Here is a 25,147-nt window from a genome sequence, read left to right as displayed (position 1 = left end):
GATTTTTACATACTGTCCCTGGTTTTATTGAGGCTGGCAACCCTGATGGGGCCCCTTAGTGGCATGGGGCCCTCGGGCAGTGCCCGAGTGGTCAGTCCGCCCCTGGGCTCCTGTCTACACACACACACATCATTTGGCCTCTCATCATGAGATGAACTGTGTGTCCCAGAATCTAGCTGTTATGTAACTATTCAGTCTGACTACCCATTATGTTTTTAGGTTTATATGCCTTGTGCATTAATTTTATTACCGCTTTGTACTTAATACATTTTGTATCATTTTTTATACGTTGTTACTCCTCTTTGCCCATAAAATCCACTTTTGAATTTTCCTATTGCCCAGTATAGCCTCATGGTTTTGAAAAAGTCAGTTGACAATGCTCTGTCCTTGGCTCCCAATTCTGCTCCTGTATTGTCACACAGGCTTCTAATGGAGACAAGTGATCCTTTTATGTACATTATACAAGCATTCTCTATTGTTATATATAAAAAATTTTTTTTATATATATATATATATATATATATATAAATAAAATATATAATTATTATTATTATATTATTATTATTATTAATAATAATACTAATAATAATAATAATAGGAACCCCTGCCCCCCTGTAAAAGTGGCACAAAGCTATAAGTAGAAAGGAAGTAGCTGCAAAGATTGAAGGAAGAGATTAACGGGGTTATAACCCCCCCCATCCCCCCCCCCAAAGTTTTTCACCTTAATACATTCTATGCATTAAGCTGAAGAACCTTCTGTAATAGGGTTGCCACTTTTCCTTCAAGCCAAACCCAAACACTTTAGCGGCGCACAGCATTTTTGTTTTGTTTTAGTATACACTAAAGGGATGGAAACAGACATGGTTTGACCAGTTTGGTGTGGAGGAACTCGAGTGTCCTGCACAGAGCCCTGACCTCAACTAGGGTAATTATTATTATACACAATTTATATAGCGCCAACAGTTTGCGCAGCGCTTTACAATGTATAAGGGGGGGGTGTGGGGCAACACTATTACAGTACAAAAGGTACAGGAGGGCCCTGCTCATAGAGCTTACATTCTAAAAGGCAGGGGGTGGTGGTACAAAAAAAAAAAAAAAAAAAGGGGAGGTACCAAAGGCTTGTCACAGCAATTTTTTTTTGTAATAAATATAATAGGATTGTTAAGACTCGGGACACCTTTGAGTGCGCTAAGGAGAGCAATAATGCGGCACGCTTTATTGGTCAGTGTTACCCCCCCATAACACAGGGGTCAGTGTCACCCCCTTCATAATTTAGGGGTTCCCCATTAGATCAGATTCTCTTATATCAGTGCTCCCCTTAGAGATTGTAAAAAAAAAAAAAAAAAAAAAAAAAGGAAAAAAGAGAAATGCAGCACAATTCTGCACTTTTTTGTGCAATTCTCCTTTAAGGGGGCATGGCAAGGGGTGTGTCCTATGCCTGCATACTTTTGCTGAAAGGTTTCCCCTCATTCTCATCTCAAAAACATAGCTCCCAACTGTCCCCGATTTCGAGGGACTGCCCCCGATTTGGAGAGCAATGCCCCTCTGTCCCTCTTTCCTGCAAAACGTCATCCACTACTATTTTAGGCTACATTCATCTCTAAACCACTTGGAAACGTGGGCAAAAAAATAAAAAAAAACGTGTTTGCCCATATCGCACTTGTGATGCCATTATTTCTTAATGGCACCCCAAACATAGGTTGCAGTCATGCGTTGCCAAACACGCTTGGGTCAGTGAAAAAATTGGTACTGCAACTTCTATGGCACATTTGTTGCACGACATTCAAGTCAGTGTGCGATCTCCTAAAAATGCATCAATACCCACAGATGTGAATGTAGCCTTAAGCCTCCGTTCACACTGGTATGGCTTAAAAAAAAAGAAAAAAAAAAAGTCGCACTACTTCACCACAAATTCAGAGCCGCACATCAGTGGGATTTGTACTGCTGATTTCATTGCAGATTGGGACTTCATTTAGCAGAAGTCTATGCAAGTCGCAATGAATTTGTCAAAAAGTAGTGCAGGTGCCCTTTTCATAATTGCTACGGCATGAATACTTCCATTGCTGCTAATGGGGTGCGACTTTCCATGTGATTTGGAAATGTCAAATCGCATGACAAGTCGCACTGGTGCAAACGGGGGCTTAGTCTTCACACATAGAAGTCATTTGGACTTAAAAAAAAGGCGTGTAACTGAGATCATAGTGAAATCAGCATGGAGTTTCAGGCAGATGGAGGAATAAAAACGAACATTATGAAGTGTGACAAGAACACGTGCGCTTTTGCTTTGGGTGGAACTAAAGTCCCTCATTTGAATTTGCAAGGAGATAGAAGACACATGCAAACCTTCCTCTGCCAAAAAAAAAATCTCCTCCTTGTTTCTAGCAGTTTTTAAAATGCGTGCTTATTTTTGAAACCTCCAATTAGATATGCGAGTGATCTCCTGAGGCCCCACAAGGTGTCTGAGCTTGTTGGGTTTTTTTTTTTTTTTTTTTTTTTTTTTTTTTTTAGGAACTCCCATGATAAGAATCTATAGGCCAAAAATTCTAAACAAGCTCTTGTATGGCACTGTATATACATAAAAACATCCCAAAAAAAAAAAAAAATAAAAAAAAAATACAAATAAAAAAAAAAGCCTCAGTCGCCCATCAATTCTACATTCAGGTAGAAATGGGGGCTACAAACAAAACTTTATTGTTCACTATGAATACAGTCAAGAACAAAATTTATCTTCTGGGTTGTCCTTACTATGAGTTACTCACCTGAATCAGCCTCGTGACAGGTATACTTTCAGGGTGTCACCGGAGTTTCTCTAATGATTTGTTTATATTAGACAAATAAAGGTCATTTTTGTTGGCAAGAAAACAACTTTTGATCAATAGCACTTTCAATGTGGGATGGATGGGATGGCTGGATGAAATAAGACGGGATGGGATTGATGGATGGATGATGTGTTTATATAGAGAAGGAAATCGGAGACTTTGACACTTATGCCCCATACACACGGTCGGACACTCCGACGACAAAATCTGTCGGATTTTTTCCACGGATTTTGGCCGAAACTTGCGTTGCATACACGCGGTTGCACAAAGCTGTTGGAAAATCCGACCGTTCTGAACGAGGTGACATCAAACGCGTACGTCAGGACTATAAACAGGCCGGTAGCCAATATCTTTCGTCTCTTAGTTTCTGAGCATGGGTGGCACTTTGTCCGTCGGAATTGTCTACACACAATCGGAATTTATGCAATCGAATTTTGTTGTCGGAAAATCCAACGGAAAAAGTCAGATGGAGCCCACACACGCGATTGGATTTTCCGACAACATGATCCGACCGTGTGTACAGGGCATTCTAGTATGCTTGTGCCAGGGCAATAATTTAGAAAAGTATTAAAGCTTGATAGGATTTTATTCACTGCTTCCAAAGACGTACACTTTAGGTTCCATGTACACTAGCGTTTTTTTTTTTAAGCTCCTAGAAGCTGTTATTCGCATTTATTTTTCTGCTCCTAGAAGCTAAATAGTGTTATCTTATGTGTCCATGCACAATACATTAGGCTATTATAATTTTTTGAGCTTCAGCATCTAGGAGCAGAAAAAAAAAAAAGAAAAAAAAAATTTTTTGTAGAATTTCTTGGAATGTTTTTTTTCCCCCAGCAGAAACGCTCCTAAACACTGCTAATATTTTTAATTTTTTTAAATAAACAGGAAACTGCAAAAATGCCAATAAAACACTAATGCTCCTAAAATTACTACTACAAAAAGCTATTACCAGCATTTTTATTTTTATTTTTTTTTTTTTTTTTTTTTTACCAGCATTTTTTTAGCTTAAAAATAAAAAAAGCGAGTGTTCCATGGAGCCGCAAAGTGTATGCAAACCTTGTTGATGAACTTCTCTTATTTATAACACACACACACGGGACCAGCATAGCGGATGCCGCCGGGTAGAGGGAAGGCAGCAGAGTGGGCACACATCCACTCCCCTCTCCTCCTTGTTGCTGACCTGGAAGAGATGCGTTTGACGTCAATTCCAGGTCCCCCTGGCAGCTTCCCCAGCCAGCATGGCCAGGAAATAAGCTATTGCAATGCAATCTGAACTGCATTACATTCCATGGAGCACCAGGGAGACCCCCAGGGTTGTTTAGATCCCAGATGGCTCAAAAAATAAAATAAGTTACACCAAAGCAAATATAATCACCAAGCTCCCCCCCCTCCCTTTTTTTTGTTTTAGGCCCCCCATCCCTACATACGGTATCTCACAAAAGTGATTACACCCCACCAGGGCTGCCATCAGGGGAGTACAGCCGACAAAACTGTAAGGGGCCCACCCGGGCCAGAAGAAGGCAGGACAGGTGAAGGGGAGCCATGTTGTGCTCTATAGAAACAATCTGGCAGCTTCTGCTCCTCTGTGTCATTGAGCTCAGACATTGAGCTCTTTACTGCCACCTCTGGCTACTATGTGCATGTGCACCCCTCGTGTGAGCTACCTGTACTGTGCTCCTCTGTGTCAGCAACATGTCAGCTTTGTGAAAATGAGCTGGGACTAGGTGGGAAGATTCCCTTTACAAGTAGGGGCTGTTGTGTACAGGGAGGGCCAGAGGCTTGTGTTTTTACAGATTTGTATATGTGTGGGGCTGATTATATATATATATACACACAGGTGGGGGGGGGCTGGCATGAAATATATATATATATATATATATATATATACACACACATACACACACACACACACACACACACACACACACACACACACACACAAGATTGGGGGCGGGGGGGGCTTGGTTGCGTAAAATTTCTAATGGCTGCCCTGTACCCCACACACTCGTTAGTGTTACAAGGTCTCAGGTGTGAATGGGGAGCAGGTGTGTTAAATGTGGTGTTATCGCTCTCACTCTCTCATACTGGTCACTGTAAGTTCACCATGGCACCTCATGACAAATAACTCTCTGAAGATCTGAAAAAAAGAATTGTTGCTCTACATAAAGATGGCCTAGACCAGTGATGGCGAACCTTGGCACCCCTGATGTTTTGGAACTACATTTCCCATGATGCTCAAGGACTCTGCAGTGTGGTTGAGCATCATGGGAAATGTAGTTCCAAAACATCTGGAGTGCCAAGGTTCGCCATCACTGGCCTAGACTATAGGAAGATTGCCAAGCCCCTGAAACTGAGCTGCAGCACAGTGGCCAAGACCATACAGCGGTTTAACAGGACAAGTTCCACTCAGAACAGGCCTTACCATGGTCGACCAAAGAAGTTGAGTGCACATGCTCAACATCATATTCAGAGGTTGTCTTCAGGAAATACACAGATGAGTGCTGGCAGCATAGCTGCAGAGATTGAAGGGGTCGGGGGTCAGCCTGTCAGTGCTCAGAAAATACGCCGCACACTGCATCAAATTGGTCTGCATTGTTGTCATCCCAGAAGGAAGCTTCTTCTAAAGATGATGCACAAGAGAGACCACAATTCAAAGTTTGCTGAAGACAAGCACACTATGAACATGGATTGTTGGAATAATGCCCTGTGGTCTGATGAGACCAAGATAAACTTATGACACTCTTGTTGCTTCAATAAAAAATATTTCATGAGTCACACAGAATCAGGGGCTGAATGTTGCGTCTTTTGTATCTATTCAAAACATGCAAAAATACCTGTTGAGCCTGCCAAAAATCTTGTGAGCTGGAATTTCCTATACTTTCAGTCTTTGCTGACTTATCAGTTACACCATTGCCAGTTCTCTATGTGAGCAGTACGGAGGACAAGGAGACGCTGAAAGTCTCCGAAGATGAATGGCGCCTGCGCACTTAATAGTACCTTCTGCCCTGAGTCCAGGTTGAAGCCCCACCATGCAAGTGGACATACGGTAGCACTTAGTAACAGGGCCGCTCGCCACGCTTCGGGCACAGCCTCGCTTTCGCTCTGCAATTTTTTTTTTATTCTAACTCTATGCCCACTTGGATGGTGGGGCTTGAACCTGGACTCTGTGTGCAGGCGCCGTTCATCTTCAGAGACCTTCAGCATCTCCTTGTCCTCCATACTGCGCAAGGGTGGACACTATCCGACAGGGGACAGAATTAGACACATCACCTGAATGTAGACTGAGATGTGAGGATTGAATAGGCAGGTAAATGTACTTCATCGCAGAAGAGACGAGGGGTTGGAAGTGCAGTCACTGTAGATCTGAGGGGGAAGCTCTGCTGATTTTATCATCCAATCATGTGCAAGCAAAAATGTTGTTTTTTTATTTTCCTTGCATGTCCCCCTCGGATCTACAGTGACCGCACTTCCAAGTGCACTTGTAGTGCAAAGTGGATTTGCCTTTAGTAAATAACCCCCAAAGTGCAATCGCTGTAAATCTGAAATGAGGGGAAGCTCTGCTGATATTATTATCTAATCGTATGCAAGCTAAAATGCTGTTTATTTTCCTTGCATGTCCCCCTCAGATCTACAGTGACTGCACTTCCAGTGTAATTTCAAATGCACTTTTAGTGCAAACTGGATTTGCCTTTAGTAAATAACTCCCATAGCACTCTTCTGCAATTCACAATTTTTTCATTTTTTTAACTTGAGCTCTGCTTTTAAAAAAAAAAAAAAAAAAAAAAAAAAAAAAAAAAAAAAAGGGGGGGGGATACACTCAAATCCTTAAACATGTACAGAAATCGTTTAGCAGAACTTTCTCTTTCTTGTCATCTTTGGTTCAACTCATTTTGTTCAAAAGCCCCAGACATTTTAAACAGCTCTCATTACATTATCTAGGATTTTTCCTGAATAAAAATAATTTTAACTTTTTTTTTAATTTTTTTTGTAAAAAGTTCATCCTACTCCTTCGAATTCTCTCGTCGCTATAGATGGATGAAAAAACAAAACAAAAAAACAAACACACACACACACACACAAAAACACATACCGCTGATTCAACCCCATTTTTGGAATGTTCCAAAAAAAAAAAAATCCATCATTTTCAAACAAAATTCTACTTGTGTATATCCACCATTGCCTATCAGGTCACTGGCCCTTTGCGGATAGGCATAGCAAGCTAAAGAGCCCCCAAAAATTCCTTGCAATGAACAACACACAAGTAAGCTGATACTATTACATGAACCGGTAGGTGAACCTGGTTTCAATCTGACTAACTATGCAACTATGGTGCTTAGGAATGCCTTTTGTTGGTATATAAAAAAAATAAAAATAGAGTTGGATCATATCTGGGTCAAATCGAATCCATTTTACTGCAAAAAATAATATAGCGTTAAACAGTCATAACTGTAATTTCAAAAAATGGATGGCATTACTGAAATATAAATTAAATGCATCAACACGGCATACAAGATTAATGTGTAAAGTCCAGTAAATAAACAATGTTTGCCAAGAGGACCATTATGGGGCTAAATGCAGCAATTACTGCAAAGGAGACCAGTGCACTAAGTACAAGACCCAAAGCACAGGTGCTTAGTGCAACACTTCCGATTGAAAAGTGGCAATAAACTCTGCATTAAAATAAAAAAAATGAAATAAAATTCTATCCAAGTAGGTATTCTTAACTCAGAAAGGTCCCTTCGATATTGAATTCAGGCTCCAAAAAAATTTTTTTTTATAATATATATATATATATATATAATGTGTGTGTGTGTGTGTGTGTGTGTGTGTGTGTGTGTGTGTGTGTGTGTGTGTGTGTGTGTGTATACACACTGAAACTGGAGAGTGCAAAATCTGGTACAGCTCTGCATAGAAACCAATCAGCTTCCAGGTTTTTTTGTCAAAGCTTAAAAGGGGTTGTTAAGTTAGAAGGTTTTTTTAACCTTAATGCATTCTATGTGTAGCAGCCCCCTAATACTTACCTGATCCACATCTCCATCCAGCGATGTATACAAGTGCCTCAGCCATCCAGGACTCTCCCTCCTGATTGGCTGAGACACAGCGGTGGCGCCTTTGACTCCCTCTGCTGTCAATTAAAAGTCAGTTAAGTGAGATTGATGGGGCCCGAACTGCAGCTACAGAATGGACACATGTAGCTGCAGCTTGGCTTGGGTGCCCCTATAGCAAGCTGCTTGCTGTGGGGGCACTTGACAGGAGGGAGGGGCCAGGAGCACTAAAGAGGGACCCGAAGAGAAGGATCTGGGCTACTACACAGAGCAGGTAAGTATAACATGTTTATTATTTTTATAGCAAAAAAAAATAAAAAATAGACTTTACAATCACTTTAATTGAACAAGCTGAAGTTAGAAGCTGATTGCAGCAGTGCATGGTAGACATTCTCCGGTTTTAGTAAATGAATCCCATAGTATGTGTAGAGCAGTGCACATGACTGCAATATTTTTAATACTCTAACCAAACAAAAAACTGAAGGGGGGAAAAGGGTAGGTTTGGGAGCTCTTGGGGAATGTTATCAGGAGACACAAAAAAAAAAAAAAAAAAACACAATAAGAAACCATTTCATGAAAAATGGATTATAGGGTCATTAAGTAGTTAGATGTGTATGGCTTATTTTTGAAAAAAAAAAAAAAGGATAATGTTTAGTGTGACTTTAATCATTTATTTTATATAGAATATTTTTAGAAAATAAGTATCTTCTTTAGTGTACTTTATTCAATTTTTTTTAAATGTATTTTTATTAAATGATTTTTATAAAATGGATTCTTTTTGGAGAAGGATATTGTTTAGTGTATTTTTATTCAAATATTTTATATATACATTTTATAAATAGCTATAGGGATATTGTTTAGTGTACTTTATTCAATATATTTTTTTTTTTTTATAAACGGATTTGTTTTTTGGAAAAATAAGGCTTTTTTTGATATTTTTGGAGGAGAATAAGGATATCATTTAGTGTCATAAAAATAAATATAAATGTGTATAAAGCATGAAGACTGCAGTAAAAGTGTTAAACGCTTTATAATTATAGTCCTTTTTTATTGGACCATTGTATAATTAAGCTGATCAACAACTTACCGATTTTGCCTTGTTAATGAGGGACCTGATCAGATCCTTGATTTCGTTGTTTCTGTGCTTTTGGAAGATAACTTGTACCTCTGTCCCTTTACTGCGGGTGAGCAGAGGGATTTCAGGCCAGCCCAGCTCCAAAACGGGCACATCGATGTCAGACATTAAAGGAAAGTAGGTGCCGGACGTCATCTCGGAAGGACAGTTGTCAACGACACCATCGCCATCCTTCTCCAAGCCCGTGTCCTGGGATTTGCTGGTAACGTCGGTATTCCTGCAGATGTATTCTATATCTAAACTTGAGAGGAAGGGCAGTTCTTTTTCCTCGATCAGCGCTTGGAAGTATGCCTTTTCTCCTTGCTCCACCAGAGCATCAGTCGCCAATCGGGCAGACTCGTTGTAATTGAGGACTAGCGGGGAACTTTGTCTCCAAGGGTTCTTCAGCTCTTCCACTCTACATTTCAGTTGGCCAATGGACCTCACTCCTCTTCTTACCTCCGGATTGAGCATGGCTGGCGGTCCGGATGAACTGCACGCTTCCCAAAATCCGATGCACCCAGCTTGGGATTCTGCCTAGCGGTGGTTCCTGTTAAGCCTTGTATACAAGGTCAGCTGTCTAAATAGCTTTCAGTCTACTTGTCACTAGAGAGGATCAGATTGGCTGTTTCCATACGCTCTTTCCTGTCATTGTGGATAGACTTCCTCATACTGCTGCTAACTCTCTTTTAACTGCTTAGCTTTGTACTCTCACAGCCCAACATTTCCCTTCCCCCATCCAGCTACCTGTTTGTTGAGTTTTCTTCACCCCTCCTCAAATGTTGTAGCAGTTACTATCCAACTTGTTCCAGCAGGCTATAGATAAGCCCGGATGACAACACGCTGCCCTTTTTATTGGCCTATTCAAAGCTCAATCAATCAGACGGTTGCTCTAGTTACTGTACAACACAAAAGGGTTCAGATGGTGGAACGTCAATGTGAAAAGTGAATCTCTAATAATGTTGGTGTTATTCATGGTTCAGGGCTGTCCGAGACACTTTTTTATTTGCACTGAAGCTGGTCACATTCATACATTTTCAATACATTTGATGATTTGACGAATGTCATTTGAAAGTACTCCACATTTTCATTTGCTTTTACTATTTGATTTTGGAATGCTTGGACTTTCCTGGATGAAAATCGCATACGCTGCAAGGGCTTCTTCAAATTGCTTTTCAGAGGGCATTTGTCACACAGTGAGAAGGAGTTATAATGCCTCCTCACTGCCTGATTAACCACTTCCTTGCCATACGTCCTTGGGTTGAAGCCGTTCTACCAGGATAATGCCTACAGCTGCTGTTTCTTACTGATCTGACACAAAAGTTGTATGACTTCTGATCCGACTTTGTCCTGCGACTTCATGTCTGACTTTCATTTGACATCATTAAACAGGATTGATGCCTCCCACCCCAAAGCACCTTACCCAAATGTTGATGGGGGCAGGGGCCTCTTCCCCACAACCCTGAATGATAGTTGTGGGGGTCTGTGGGCAGGGGGCTTATAGGAATCTGGAAGACCCCCAAATCCTAGCCCCCCCCATATGAATGAGTATGGGGTACGTCACACAATGTCACAAAAGGCAGAGTCTCACACTGACATCACCAGATGGCCACCCCCCATGGCTATATAAGACATGGCAGACATTTCAGATGACACAACAGCGGGAGCCAGCATCTGAGGAGGACCAGGTCGGCAACAGAGAAGACAGCAGTGGAGGGATAAGACCGGAGGAGGAACACATGGGTGGCAGAACCGGTGAAAGAAGACACACTGGAGCTACAGCGGGGACATTTACTACACTACACTGTTTTTTTAAGAGTGAATGGGTACCCCATACTCCATCACATCACATAGGGGAGGCCTGGGATCTAGGGGCCCCCCAGTTAAAGGGGGCTTCCAGATTCTGATAAGCCCCCTGTCCGCAGACCCCCACAACCACCGCCCAGGGTTGTTAGGAAGAGGCCCATGTCCCCAACATGGGGACAAGGTGCTTTGGGGGGACACACCCCCCCATGTTAAGGGCATGTGGCCTGAGATGGTGCAGGAGAGGGGGTGTTCCCCCTCCCCCATTTCCTGACCTGCCGGTCTGCATTCTCAGATTAGGATCTAGTATGGATTTTGGGGGGGGGCCCACAATGTATTTTTTTGGCGTGGGGTTTCCCCTTTAAAATCTATTCCAGACCGAAGGGTCTGGCATGGTCATGGGAGGGGCCACGCCATTTAAAAAAAAATGTTGGCATGGGGTTCCCCTTCAAGATCCTCAGAGCACAAGTCCCATGCCACAAGTCAGATCAGTTAAGATGGTGATCCGACTTTGCATTGACTTCAAAACAATGGGCTGAAATCGCACCCAAGTTGGACCAAAGTAGTGCAGGAACCTTTTTTAAAGTCGGACCAACACAAGTCAGACCGGTTAAGATGGCTCTCATAGGGAACCATTCATTTTGACATGTTATGTGACTTGTGCTCTCGTAGTCAGAGCGTATGTTGGGCCAGTGTGAAACGACCCTAAAGTGGACCCGTCACTGCTGATTTTTGTTACAAGGGAGTTTTACATTCCTTGTGACAGCAATAAAAGTAATATAAAAAAAATAATAATTATGGTATGGTTAGCCAGCGCAACATCCAGCTTCAGTGTGGAGCTCCCTTATTGCATGGGAAAGCGGTGGGAGAGGGTGGGTGAATGACCCCTCCCACTGCCTGTAAAATCCATTCAATGGCTTATTAGCCACTAGGATGACTTTTACATTAAAAGGAATTGCTGGCTGAGAAAAGGCAGTGTAAAAATAAAAAAAATTCTAAAAATGTTTTTTTTTTTTTTTAAAGCTCCCCCATCCTCCAATGCTTACGCACAAAGATGAACGCACACATCGGTCCTGCATGCACAAGAAAATGACAATTGCACCATACATGTGAGACATCATGGCGAATATCAGAGCAAGAACAATAAGTCTAGGCTGTCACCTTTGAGGTACCATAGTTTGGCACCGTTCCACAGAAGTATGCAATTTAAAACTTAAAATTCATTAAAATTCATTAAAGTGTTTTTTTTTCCTTCAGACACAGCTGATCCCAGATCGGGGTAAAGAGCCAATCATGGCGGCTCTATACCATATCACCAACTGTGTACAATCACAGATGATCACACTGTAAACAGGATTTGCTGGTTATAGGCATTAACACCCAACAGTGAAGGAGAAAAATTACTTATTTACAAAATATTATAACAGAAAATAAGAAAAACTTATTTTTTTCAATATTTTGGTCTTTTTTCATTTGTTTAGCAAAAAAATAAAAAAACTCAGTGGTGATTAAATCGAAGTTGCAGCCACATGTGAAAAAAATAAGTCAGCCACTACAAAAACTGTAGTGGCTGACATTTTCAAAAAAACAACCACTCCCCCGATCCAGCGGTGTGCTCACCTTGCGGCTTCACAGCCTGGTTCCCTACTGCGCATGCGCGAGACGCGCTGCATGTCCTGAGTGCTCCCTGCTGTCTTGTGGGGCCTGTGTGTCTCCCAGAAGACAGCGGGGGGGACTGAGGAAGGACTGGGCATGGAGTAGCCCCCTGAAAGGTGCCAAATGTGACACCAAGGGGGGGGGGGGGGGGGGCGGCCGTATAAGTGGAAGGTCCATTTTTGGGTGGAACTCCGCTTTAAATTTAAAAAAAATTCAGAGAGAACCTTCTTTTTCATATACAGTATGATCCATACCAGCTGATGTCTACTATCCAACACCCTTGCTGAGACATCAGCAACACATCTACCATCTATTCGGTTAATGTCCTCCTTCTATGAAGCATACTGGATGCTTATAATATGTTCCCTTTTTCTTGCAATAATTTGGTTTGCATATATTGTTACATGCCCTTTGGTTGTCGTTGCTCCTCTATATGCAAGTCCTCAGGCTACTATGGACTGGATTTGTACATTAACTACTGTACCCGTTCTTTTTTTTGGAAACCCCTTGATGGGGCTTTGTCTTCTGTAATGTCTGTACTTATTTGTTTGAAATTGAATAAAGTCTTAATCTTTAAAAAAAATAGTTGCAGCCACAAAGCAAAGCATCGCGGCAGCAGCATCTGTATAGCCCTGCATGGCTGTATTAGGCCAGTTCAGGTGGACTGTGGGGGGGTAAAGCCATGGCTCAGCCGCCAGATTTTACTACCCCCTGGCCTCAAATCTGAGGCTAGGTTCACATCTATGCGACTCTGGAAGCTACATTTGTGCTGGCATGGCAACCCATTCATTTGAACAGGCTGCTGTTCCTGTGTTTCATGCAGAAAAAAGTTCCTGCACCTTTTATATAAACCATAGCCAGAAGGAAATCGCACTGTGCTTTTGCACCATACAATTTCCCGCAAATGAAATTGTGCTGCAATTTCAGATGCATAGGGATGCCATTAAGAATAAATGGCAGCCCCGCGCGTCTGCAAAAGAGCAATGCGATTTGGCTGGGGGGGGGGGGGTTGTGGGTGCGGGAACACGTGTGATTTACAGGCTGCCTCGCACCCACAACCTCCCACACAAATTTGCACCTAGCCTGAGAGAACACTTGGAAATGTGTTCATTCAAGAAAAATTTTCCTCCATCCTGTTAATTTGAATGTTCTCATCACTGCAGTCAAAAACTAATACCAATTCGACCCCACAACTATTCGAAAATCAAATGAAATTTCTTAAAACGAACAATTTCAAGTTATACGCATTCTAATGCCACGTACAGACGATTGGACTTTTCGACAGAAAATTCAATTGTGTGTGGGCTCCATCGGAACTTTGCTGTCCAAAAATCTGACGGATTTTAGAAATAGAACATGTTTCAAATTTTTCTGCCAGAACGCCGCCGGACCCAGTTCCTTTGGAGAAATCCGTTCGTGTGTATGCTAGTCTGACGGACAAAAAACGACGCAAGGGCAGCTATTGGCTACTGGCTATGAACTTCCTTATTCTAGTCCGGTCGTACATCATCACGTTCAAATCCGTCGGACTTTGGTGTGATTGTGTGTGGCCAAGTCCGTTCATTTGGAAAGTCCGTCGGAACTCCGCCGAAAGTCCGTCGTGAAGACCGTCGGACCTAGTCCGTCGAAAAGTCCGGTCGTGTGTACGCGGTGTCAGCTTAAAGAGGAAGTAAACCCTGATGAGTTTACTTCCTTTCATTCCCTGCAAAGGTAAAGCATAATGGACTACTATGCATCGCATAGTAGTCCATTATGTGTCACTTACCTGACACAGGAGCCAGCGATGTCACCACTGTCCCCTGTAGTCCAGCGCATCCATCTTCTCAGTGAGTCTCGCCGCTGTCATTCGGCGAAGCCGCGATGACGTCACTCCCGCGCATGCGCACGGGAGCCGCCACGCACGGCATATCGCCGTTGACGAGTGCCACGCTCAGTGCGCCTGCGCGCCACTGTCTACGGTGCATGCGCCGTAGACAGCGGTGCCTGTCCTTCGGCAAATATCTCCTAAACCGTGCAGGTTTAAGAGATATTTCTTGGACCTACAGGTAAGCCTTAATCTAGGCTTACTTGTAGGTCAAAGTGTGTTGTAAGGGTTTACAACCACTTTAACCCACGCTCCCCCTCATTGCTGATCCTTACCTTTTTTTGGCGCTCACATTTGTTTGCATGGTGGTGAAGTCTCACTACAGGTGCAGTACTACCTATAATTGGATTTACATTCTATAAAGACTATATTGACCTCTAATATTTTCGGGCCCAAATGTCTGGTGAATTGCTGTTTTGTCTTGTGATGAAGGTTTTGACTGCCCTTTGAAATTCACAAAATGAAAGTCTCACTTCAAGTGCTGCAGGATATAAGAATTTGAATGTCAATTTGACCCTATGAACTGTTAGATAATTAGAAATGAGTGTTCTTAAAAGGAAACATTTTGTATAAAACTACTAGTGTATGGCCAGATTAAAGCGAAACTTCACCCCAAAGAGGAAGTTTAATTTTATGCCCTCCTCCTCCCTCTCCTTTTTTTGGCCCTTTTTTTTGGGGGGGGGGGGGGGGGGGCAGGTACCTGGTTTTGACAGGTACCAACTCCTGCTTTTGGTTGGACCACCTGCAACCTTCTGGGACATATCACAGTTCCCAGAAGACTGCGGTACCAGTGGGGAGCCAGCTGTGAAGCTGCATGGAGTCACATCCTTCTGCCCACAGTAAATATGCCGGTGCCTGGGGATCGGTGTCGTCATATAACGTCCTCCATCCGATAGTGTCCGCTGCGTACTGCCCATGCGCAGTACACAGCGACACAGATTCCGAAAATTGCCTAGGATGAACGGCGCCTGCACTGTGAGTCCAGGTTCTATCCCCACTATCCAAGTGGACATAGAGTGGGAATAAAAAAGCCGAGCGCAGAGAGGCCGAGCCCGAAGCTTGGCGAGCAAAGCTCGCCCGCGAGGGGCCCTCTAATATTCACAACCCTATGTCCGCTTGGATGGTGGGGCTACCACCTCCACTCACGGCGCAGGCGCCGTTCAGCTTCGGAGATTTTCCGAAGCTTCGTCTGCTCCGTACTGCGCATGCGCAGTACAGCCCGGACACCATTTGGGTTTTTGGTTGATATGCTGTCTCTATCATTTAAAATACACCTATGATGAAAATTGTAGACCCTTCATTTCTTTGTAAGTGGGCAAACTTACAAAATCTGCAGGGGATCAAATAATTATTTTCCTCTCTGTAGGTCACATTTAGTGGTGGTCCTGCCCACCGAAAGCAACAGGGCTTTAATAAGTGTGTACAGACCTGAGCAGCTGCATGTCTTAGTATAGGAGGGAGGCAGTAAAACTTCAGCTTAACTGCCTGCTTTTACTGTCCCCGGAAGCATGTCTGAACAAGCCCTAACAAAGTATCAACCAGCATTACTATTTGTCAATAATTGCTGTTCATTGTGGAGTTTGCCCAGGAAATCAGTAATCTCTTTCAGGAAACTAGTGACTAATCATTTTGGCACTTCCTTTAAGGTCTGAGATTTGTTACCTAAGGGCCGGTTCACACTGCAGGCGAGGCGAGGCGACACCGACTTGCCTCGCCGCGACCTGCCGCGACCTCAGCGGCAACTTGCACATGACTTCTGTATAGAAGTCAATGCAAGTCGCCCCGAGGTCGCCCAGAAGTAGTACAGGAACCTTTTTTCTGAGTCGGAGCGACTCGAGTCGCTCCTCTCAGAACGGTTCCATTGTACAGAACGGGGGCGACTTGTCACACTGCGGCGAGGCGAGTCGTGTCGCCTCGCATCGCCCGCAGTGTGAACCGGCCCTAAGTGTATTCATACCTGTTATCATGAGTCTACCTGGGTTTCCCGACTTGTGGATATTAGGCAGCATAATGAAATCCCCAATTTCTTGATGCCACATGTATGGTATCAAAGAAGTGTAATAAGGGAAGGTGATCTGTGCAAATTCCTAGGTGATAATAATGAATGACAAATTGAAATAATAGATTCGGTAATAAAGTCCAATAAAATATAACACAACCAAGGTGTCCAAACATGTGAGGGTGAAGTTGTTCTTCAGAAAAGTGATAACAAATTCTTCTTAATATAAATCTTCACAAAATCTGAATGCTCACAGAGCGCTCACCTCCATTGGGAGTATAAAGAGCCTTGTAGGAGTCCTGTAGTGGGGGTGGGTACGTCTCCAGTTGGTGGCCATATAAGGGGTTTTTCACTACTGATGTCCAGCCAAGCTCCTTCACGGATAGTCCACTGCTCCTTCATACCTTACAGTGACATGGTACAACTCCAGTTCCAACCATTAAAGGAAAAATAAAGGATAGCCTCCCATAGTGTTATATGTATAAAACAAGTCAACTTATTAAAATGCCAAGGTAATCCTTCCATAAAGGCAAATGAAAGCAGGCTATTGCAATGAAAGCACGATATTTACGTCACTTTTGGTTTGTTAAAACATCCGACCACACCCTTGCAATAGCCTGCTTTACAGGGGGTACCCGACTTACGAACGCCCGACTTACGAACCACTCCTACTTACGAACAGGGCGCTGTGGGGAACCTCTGCCATTCTGCGCATGCTCGGCCAGACGGAGCCTCGGAAAATGTCGGAAATGTTCCTAATTTGCCGCGCATGCACCGACCGTCATTCGACGGAACATCGGAAATGTGCGTAATTGCCGTTCTGCGTGGCCGACTTACGAACATTTCCGGATTACAAACAGGAGGTAAGTCCCTAACGGGTTCGTAACCCAGGACCCCCTGTATTTTGCTTTTATGTAAGGATTCACTTGACGTTTTTAAAAAATTGACTTGTTTGGACACTTTGTGTTATATTCTATTGGGCTTTATTACTGAAACTATTACTTCAATTTGTCATTCATTAGGAATTTGCACGGACCACCTTCCCTTATATCATATTGTTTTGTGCATTGTGTGCTCACTTTAGGTCCAGCAGCATTTTCACAGTATTTAGTTAGTTATTGTTAACTTAGTAGCGCGAGGGACTACATTTTATACCAAGGAAGTGGAATTTCCCCAATTTCTAGAATTGCACTGTTGTATTGTGAATGAAATGTTTAACCCCTTTATGACTGTATTACACATGTATGTGTGACATGGGGTTAAACATTACATTCACAATTCAACAGTGCAATTCTAGAAATTGGGGAAAGCCCACTTCCTTGATACCATACATGTGGCATCAAGGAAGTAGGCTTTCTTCCTGGGCACGGCATTTATGGATAACTGCATTTGCGCTGGAAGTACGGTTGATTGCACCCTCTCAGCCACTTTATTAGGTACACCTTGCTAGTACCGGGTTGGACCCCCTTTTGCCTTCAGAATTGCCTTAATTCTTTATGACAGGCTCAACAAGGTGTTGGAAACTTACCTCCAGAGATTTTGCTCCATATTGTCATGATAGCATCACGCAGTTGCTGCAGATTTGTTGGATGCACATCCATGATGTGAATCTCCCATTCCACCACATCCCAAAGGTGCTCTATTGGATTGAGAGCTGGTGGCTGTGGAGGCCATTGGAGTACAGTGACCTCATTGTCTGGTGGTGAGATGATTGGAGCTTTGTGACATGGTGCATTATCCTGCAGAAAGGAGCCATCAGAAGATGGGGACACTGTAGTCATAAAGGGATGGACATGGTCAGCAATAATACTCAGGTAGGCCGTGGCATTTAAATGATGCTCAATTGGTACTAAGAGGCCCAAAGTTTGCCAAGAAAATATCCCCCACACCATTACACCACCACCAGCCTGAACCATTGATACAAGGCAGGATGGATCCATGCTTTCATGTTTATGCCAAATTCTGACCCTACCATCTGAATGCAGCAGCTAAAATTAACCACTTCAGGACCGCCGTATTGCCAATGTACGTCAACACAATGGCACAGGCAGGCACAATCACGTAAATGTACGTGAATGCCTTCTAGCGGGTGGGGGGTCCGATCGGACCCCCTCCCGCTAGATACGGCGGTCCCTTTCGGTGCCGGAGCGATCGGCGATGAGGGGATGGCCGTTGGTTTCCACCCATCCCCTCTCGATCGCTCCTGGCCAGTGACGAACTTCCTCCCCTGTGAAAATGTAAACACAGGAGGAGGAAGTGATGTCACACTCCTCGTGGCGGTCTTTTTGAACCGGACAGCGAGGAGTGAAGACGTCCAAGTAAGTGCACCAACAGTCCACTGACACATAGGTACACACAGGCACACATTTCACCCCAGTCACCCCCCGATCACCCCCCGATCGGCCCCCCGCCCCCCCCCCCCCAGTCACAGTGTCACTAATGCAGTGTTCATTTATTTATTGATCACTACATTTAGTGTCAGTTGTGACTGTAAAAAGTGTCAGGGCAGCTAGTGTTAGGCCCCTTTAGGTCCAGGGTAGCCCCCTACCCCCCCTAATAAAGGTTTTAACCCTTTGATTGCCCCTAGAGTTAACCCTTTCACCAGCGATCGCTGCATAAGTGTCACTGGTGACGCTGGTTAGCCAGTTAGTTATTTAGTTATTTAGGTTCCCCGTCAGGTTTTTATAAAGCTTCAGGTACCCCCATATAAATACCCAATAAAGGTTTTAACCCCTGATTGCCCTTAGTTAACCCTTTCACCAGTGATCACCGTATAAGTGTTACGGGTGACGCTGGTTAGGTAGTTCGCTTTTTATAGCATCAGGGCACCCGCCATTTATTACCTAATAAAGGTTTAACCCCCTGATCACCCGGCGGGTGATATAAATTTGGTTTTAGGGTCAGAAAGGGTCTGCGTCGCCCCAGGCAGTGCTAGGTTAGTGCCAGCACCGCTAACACCCACGCGCAAAGCATACACCTCCCTTAGTGGTATAGTATCCGAACAGATCAATATCTGATCTGATCAGATCTATACTAGCGTGCCCAGCAATTTAGGGTTCTAAAAAAACGCATTGTTAGCAGGATCAATCCAGATACCTGCTAGCACCTGCGTTTTGCCCCTCTGCCCAGCCCAGCCCAGCCCACCCAAGTGCAGTATCGATCGATCACTGTCACTTACAAAACACAACACACATAACTGCAGCGTTCGCAGAGTCAGGCCTGATCCCTGCGATCGCTAACAGTTTTTTTTGTAGCGTTTTATACAGTCGCTGACAGGCTAGGTGCTTTTTTACCTGTGAGTCTCACTACTGTACCCCTAAATTTAGAGCCCAAAATGGCAAAGCGAAGGTACACTAGTGAAGAGGCCTACACGTTTCTGAGCATGACAGATAGTGAAGAGGAAGACACTGATCTGTCAGATTCAGGCTCAGAATACGAACCTGTAGAGGACAGCGCCTCCATGTCAGATAGCTCTGACGACGAAGAAGAGGTCCCTGCTATTGTCAGGCGTACCCAACCCCGATTTTCTGATGTTGTTGAGGTGCAGGAACCGCAAGTCCCTCGTATGGAGTATAGAGCCAGTACTAGCGCCGCTCATCCTTTTGGTGAACTGGCAAGCACCAGCGGCCTAGTACACCCTGGATGTACATCCAGCACTGCAGTATCACGTGGTGACGTGGCGAGTCCCATAAGTGCAGTTCAAGCTGGCGAGGTGGCAAGCACAAGTAGTGTCCCGCTGCCACCAAGAAGAAGACAAAGACAGGCCCGTCGTACCCATAGTGCCCTTCCTGCAGAATTCGCCTATCCCAATTGGGTGCCCACCACTTCTGCAGAACCCGTACTTCCCCCATTCACTGCCCAACCCGGTATTCAGGTGGATACAGATGATTTTACGCCACTCGATTTTTATTCTCTGTATCTCACGGAAGATCTCTATAGATCTATTGTGGACCAAACCAATTTATATGCTGGTCAACGCATCGCCGCTAATCCCCAGTTGCCGTCTCTTGCCAGAGATTGGAAACCAGTTACGGTTTCCGAATTTAAGACGTTTTTGGGCCTTTCCCTCAACACGGGCACACATAAATTTATGCGGATGCGGGCTTATTGGTCCACGCATCCGTCTGACCACATGCCCGTGTTCTCTAACTCCATGTCCAGGAAACGATACGAGCAGATCTTGCGGTTCTTGCACTTCAGTGACAATGAACTTTGTCGTCCATGTGGAGACCCTGAATACGATCGGCTCTACAAAATTCGGCCCCTCATAAACCACTTCAACCAACGTTTTGCAGACTTGTTTACTCCCCAAAAAGTTGTCTGCGTTGATGAGTCCCTGGTTAAGTTTACTGGTCGCTTGTCATTCAAACAGTACATTCCCAACAAGCGTACCAGATACGGGGTCAAGCTCTATAAGTGCTGTGACAGGGCCACAGGCTATGCATGGAGCTTTATGGTTTATGAGGGTAAAGATAGTTACGTAGAGCCGGAGAACTGCCCTGATTACATAGGAAGCGCTGGCAAGATAGTGTGGAAATTGGTGTCACCCTTATTCGGAAAGGGGTACCACTTGTACGTGGACAACTATTACACCAGCGTGCCACTGTTTAGTCATTTATTTGATAATCAGATTGGAGCATGTGGCACCGTGCGACCTAATCGCCGGGGCTTTCCCCAGCGGCTTGTAGATTCCCGTCTTAGGCTGGGGGAGAGAGCCTGCTATCGGTGTAATAATTTGCTCGCTATGAAGTGGAGGCATAATAAGAATGTTTTCGTTCTTACCTCCCTTCATGCAGACACGACGGTCCAAATTTCTACGGCGACTGGTATTGTGGAGAAACCCCTCTGTGTCCACGAATATAACAAAAATATGGGAGGGGTGGACCTCAATGACCAGATGTTGGTGCCGTATCTAACTTCCCGTAAGACCAGACGCTGGTACAAAAAAGTGTCTGCTTACTTATTTCAATTGGCTTTGCTGAATGCTTTTGTGCTATACAAAACTTCAGGCGGAACATTAACCTTTCTTTTCTTCCAAAGAGAGGTTGTCACAGAGCTTCTGTTTCCAGACGGTTCTGTACCTCACCATTCCCAACCAAATGCAGTAAGCCGGCTGCATGAGAGGCATTATTCTTATGTCCTCCCGAGTACCCCTACCCAACGAGCCCCCCAAAAAAGATGTCGTGTCTGTAGCAAGCGCGGATATAGGCGTGACACCCGTTCTTATTGTCCACGCTGTCCTGGCAATCCTGGTCTTTGTCAGGGTGAGTGTTTTGAACGCTACCATGAACTAGTGAAGTATTAGCGTAGGATACAGCATTTCACAGGCTAGGCACACTTACACAGGGTCTCCCAAGATGCCATCGCATTTTGAGAGACCCGAACCGTTACAGTTACAGTTTACAGTTCAAAAAAAAGTGTATAAAAAAAAAAAAAGTAAAATAAAAAAAACAAAAAAAATATAAAATATAAAAACCAAAAATAGTTGTCGTTTTATTGTTCTCTCTCTCTCTCTCTCTCTCTCTCTCTCTCTCTCTCTTCTCTCAAATTTTTTATACTTTACTGTTTACTGTGTTATTGTTAACCATTTTTCATGTTTTCAGGTACGCCATTCAGCTGCAGCGTGGATTTATTTATCTTGACAGCAACAGCGTTTGCTCCCACGATACATAAAGCCACGACTCCAATGCTGTAGGAGGTGATTTCACCACCACAGTTAAAAAAGAGCGTATATGCCGAAGCATGGGGGCATAAGGGGTGGAGGAGCGATTTTGCTCCTAATGCCGCGTACATACGGTCAAAATTCCGACGGAGGGCTTGCCCGTGGAAAAGTTTGAACGTATGTACGCAGCATAACTTTTTTGCGGGAGGATGCCCCCATGCTTCGGCATATATATATTTTAGGCACAGGTTGTGTTAAAAAATGTTTTATATTTTACTGTTTTTTTTGGCAATTGCTTTGCAGGTATGGTATGGTAAGGTTTTACTGGGATGTTACTTTGTTTTAACGTTAACCATAATTTGCTTAGCAGGTACGCCATTCAGCTGCAGCGCGGATTTATTTATCTTGACAGCAACAGCGTTTGCTCCCACGATACATAAAGCCGTGACTCCAGTGCTGTAGGCGGTGATTTCACCACCACAGTTAAAAAAGAGCATATATGCCGAAGCATGGGGGCATAAGGGGTGGAGGAGGGATTTTGCTCCTAATGCCGCGTACATACGGTCAAAATTCCGACGGAGGGCTTGCCCGTGGAAAAGTTTGAACGTATGTACGCAGCATAACTTTTTTGCGGGAGGATGCCCCCATGCTTCGGCATATATATATTTTAGGCACAGGTTGTGTTAAAAAATGTTTTATTTTTTACTGTTTTTTTTGGCAATTGCTTTGCAGGTATGGTATGGTAAGGTTTTACTGGGATGTTACTTTGTTTTAACATTAACCATAATTTGCTTAGCAGGTACGCCATTCAGCTGCAGCGCGGATTTATTTATCTTGACAGCAACAGCGTTTGTTCCCACGATACATAAAGCCGTGACTCCAGTGCTGTAGGCGGTGATTTCACCACCACAGTTAAAAAAGAGCATATATGCCGAAGCATGGGGGCATAAGGGGTGGAGGAGCGATTTTGCTCCTAATGCCGCGTACATACGGTCAAAATTCCGACAGGGGGCTTGCCCATGGAAAAGTTTGAACGTATGTACGCGGCATAACTTTTTTGCGGGAGGATGCCCCCATGCTTCGGCATATATAAATGGTGCATGTATGTCCATCATTAGAAGTGGGTGGATGAAGGGAGGTATCTAATGGTGGGCATACCCACCGATCAATCTCTTTTTTTTCGTTCAGACAACATGACTCTCAGTAAATAGCTTGGGGTGTCTACTTTCCAAAATGGGGTAATTTGGGGGGGTTTTGTGCTATTTTGGCATTTTATGGCCTTTGCACCCTTAGAAATCCTGAAGGTGGTGATTGGTTTTCGGGGTGCCGTACGCGACTAGACTCCCAAAAAGTCCCACACATGTGGTATCCCCATACTCGGGAGAAGTAGCTGAATATATTTTGGGGTGCAATTCCACATATAACCATGGCATGTGTGAGCAATATATCATTTAGTGACAACTTTTTGTACATTTTTTTTTAGTCATTATTCAATCCCTTAGGACAAAAAAAATAAATATTCAATGGGCTCAACATACCCATCAGCAGTTTCCTTGGGGTGTCTACTTTCCAAAATGGGGTCATTTGGGGGGGTTTTGTGCCATCTTGGCATTTTATGGCCGTCAAAACTGTGATAGGTAGTGATAGGTAGTGAGGAGTAAAATAAAAAAATTATGCCCTTAGAAATCCTGAAGGCGGTGCTTGGATTTCGGGGTCCCGTACGCGGCTAGGCTCCCAAAAAGACCCACACATGTGGTATCCCTGTACTCAGGAGAAGCAGCAGAATGTATTTTGGGGTGTCATTTCACATATGCCCATAGCATGTGTGAGCAATATATCATTTAGTGACAACTTTGTGCAAAAAAAAAAAGTTTGTAATATTCCCGCAACTTGTGGCAAAATATAAAATATTCCATGGACTCAACATGCCTCTCAGTAAATAGCTTGGGGTGTCTACTTTCCAAAATGGGGTCATTTTGGGGGGTTTTGTGCTATTTTGGCTTTTTATGGCCTTCGAAACTGTGATAGGTAGTGAGGGGTGAAATCAAAAATTTGCACCCTTAGAAATCCTGAAGGTGGTGATTGGTTTTCGGGATGCCGTGCGCGACTAGACTCCCAAAAAGTCCCACACATGTGGTATCCCCGTACTCGGGAGAAGTAGCGGAATATATTTTGGGGTGCAATTCCACATATAACCATGGCATGTGTGAGCAATATATCATTTAGTGACAACTTTTTGTACATTTTTTATTTTTTTTTTGTCATTATTCAATCCCTTAGGACAAAAAAAAAAAATATTCAATGGGCTCAACATACCCATCAGCAGTTTCCTTGGGGTGTCTACTTTCCAAAATGGGGTCATTTGGGGGGGGGTTTGTACTGCCCTGCCATTTTAGCACCTCAAGAAATGAGATAGGCAGTCATAAATTAAAAGCTGTGTAAATTCCAGAAAATGTACTCTAGTTTGTAGACGCTATAACTTTTGCGCAAACCAAAAAATATACGCTTATTGAAATTTTTTTTACTAAAGACATGTGGCTGAATAAATTTTGCCCTCAATGTATGACTAAAATTTAGTTTATTCGATTTTTCTTATAACAAAAAGAAGAAAATATCATTTTTTTTCAAAATTTTCGCTCTTTTTCCATTTATATCGCAAAAAATAAAAAATGCAGAGGCAATCAAATACCATCAAAAGAAAGCTCTATTTGTGGGAAGAAAAGGACGCAAATTTCGTTTGGGTGCAATATTGCATGACCGCGCAATTACCAGTTAAAGCAGCGCAGTGCGAAATTGGAAAAAGACCTCTGGTCCTTAAGGTATTTATTGGTCCGGGGCTGAAGTGGTTAAGACTCATCAGACCAGGCAACTTTTTTCCAATCTCCTATTGTCCAATTTTGGTGAGCCTGTGTGAAGTGTTGCCTCAGTTTCCTGTTATGATCTGAGAGCAGTGGCACCCGGTGTGGTCTTCTGCTCTGTTTCAAGGTTCAATGTGTTGTGCATTCAATATTCTGCATACATTGGTTGTAACCAGTGGTTATTTGAGTTAGTGTTGTCTTCCATCATCTCGAACCAGTCTGGCCATTCTCCACTGACATCAACAAGGCATTTTTCTCCACACAACTGCCGCTCACTCAATATTTTGACTTTTTTGGACCATTCTTTGTAAACACTAGATTTGGTTG

The 25,147-nt window shown here is 43.6% G+C and overlaps 1 protein-coding gene across 1 annotated transcript in view; it reads right to left on the bottom strand.

The window, feature by feature from the left end:
* FAM83C (family with sequence similarity 83 member C) overlaps positions 1-9,749 on the bottom strand; it is a 52,338-nt gene extending 42,589 nt beyond the window's left edge. Inside the window, exon 1 of the mRNA XM_077459565.1 lies at positions 8,952-9,749. Within this exon, the coding sequence (XP_077315691.1) occupies positions 8,952-9,452 (501 nt within the window). The 5' untranslated portion in view covers positions 9,453-9,749. The remainder of the gene's footprint in view (positions 1-8,951) is intronic.
* Positions 9,750-25,147: the final 15,398 nt, after the last annotated feature.

Source organism: Lithobates pipiens, unplaced genomic scaffold (assembly GCF_037356315.1).
Source record: "Lithobates pipiens isolate NorthernLeopardFrog02 unplaced genomic scaffold, aLitPip1_a1.2 Scaffold_28, whole genome shotgun sequence".
NCBI lineage: Eukaryota > Metazoa > Chordata > Amphibia > Anura > Ranidae > Lithobates > Lithobates pipiens.
The sequence above is the reverse complement of the archived record's forward strand: the minus strand, read 5'-3'. Positions and strand labels throughout refer to the sequence as shown.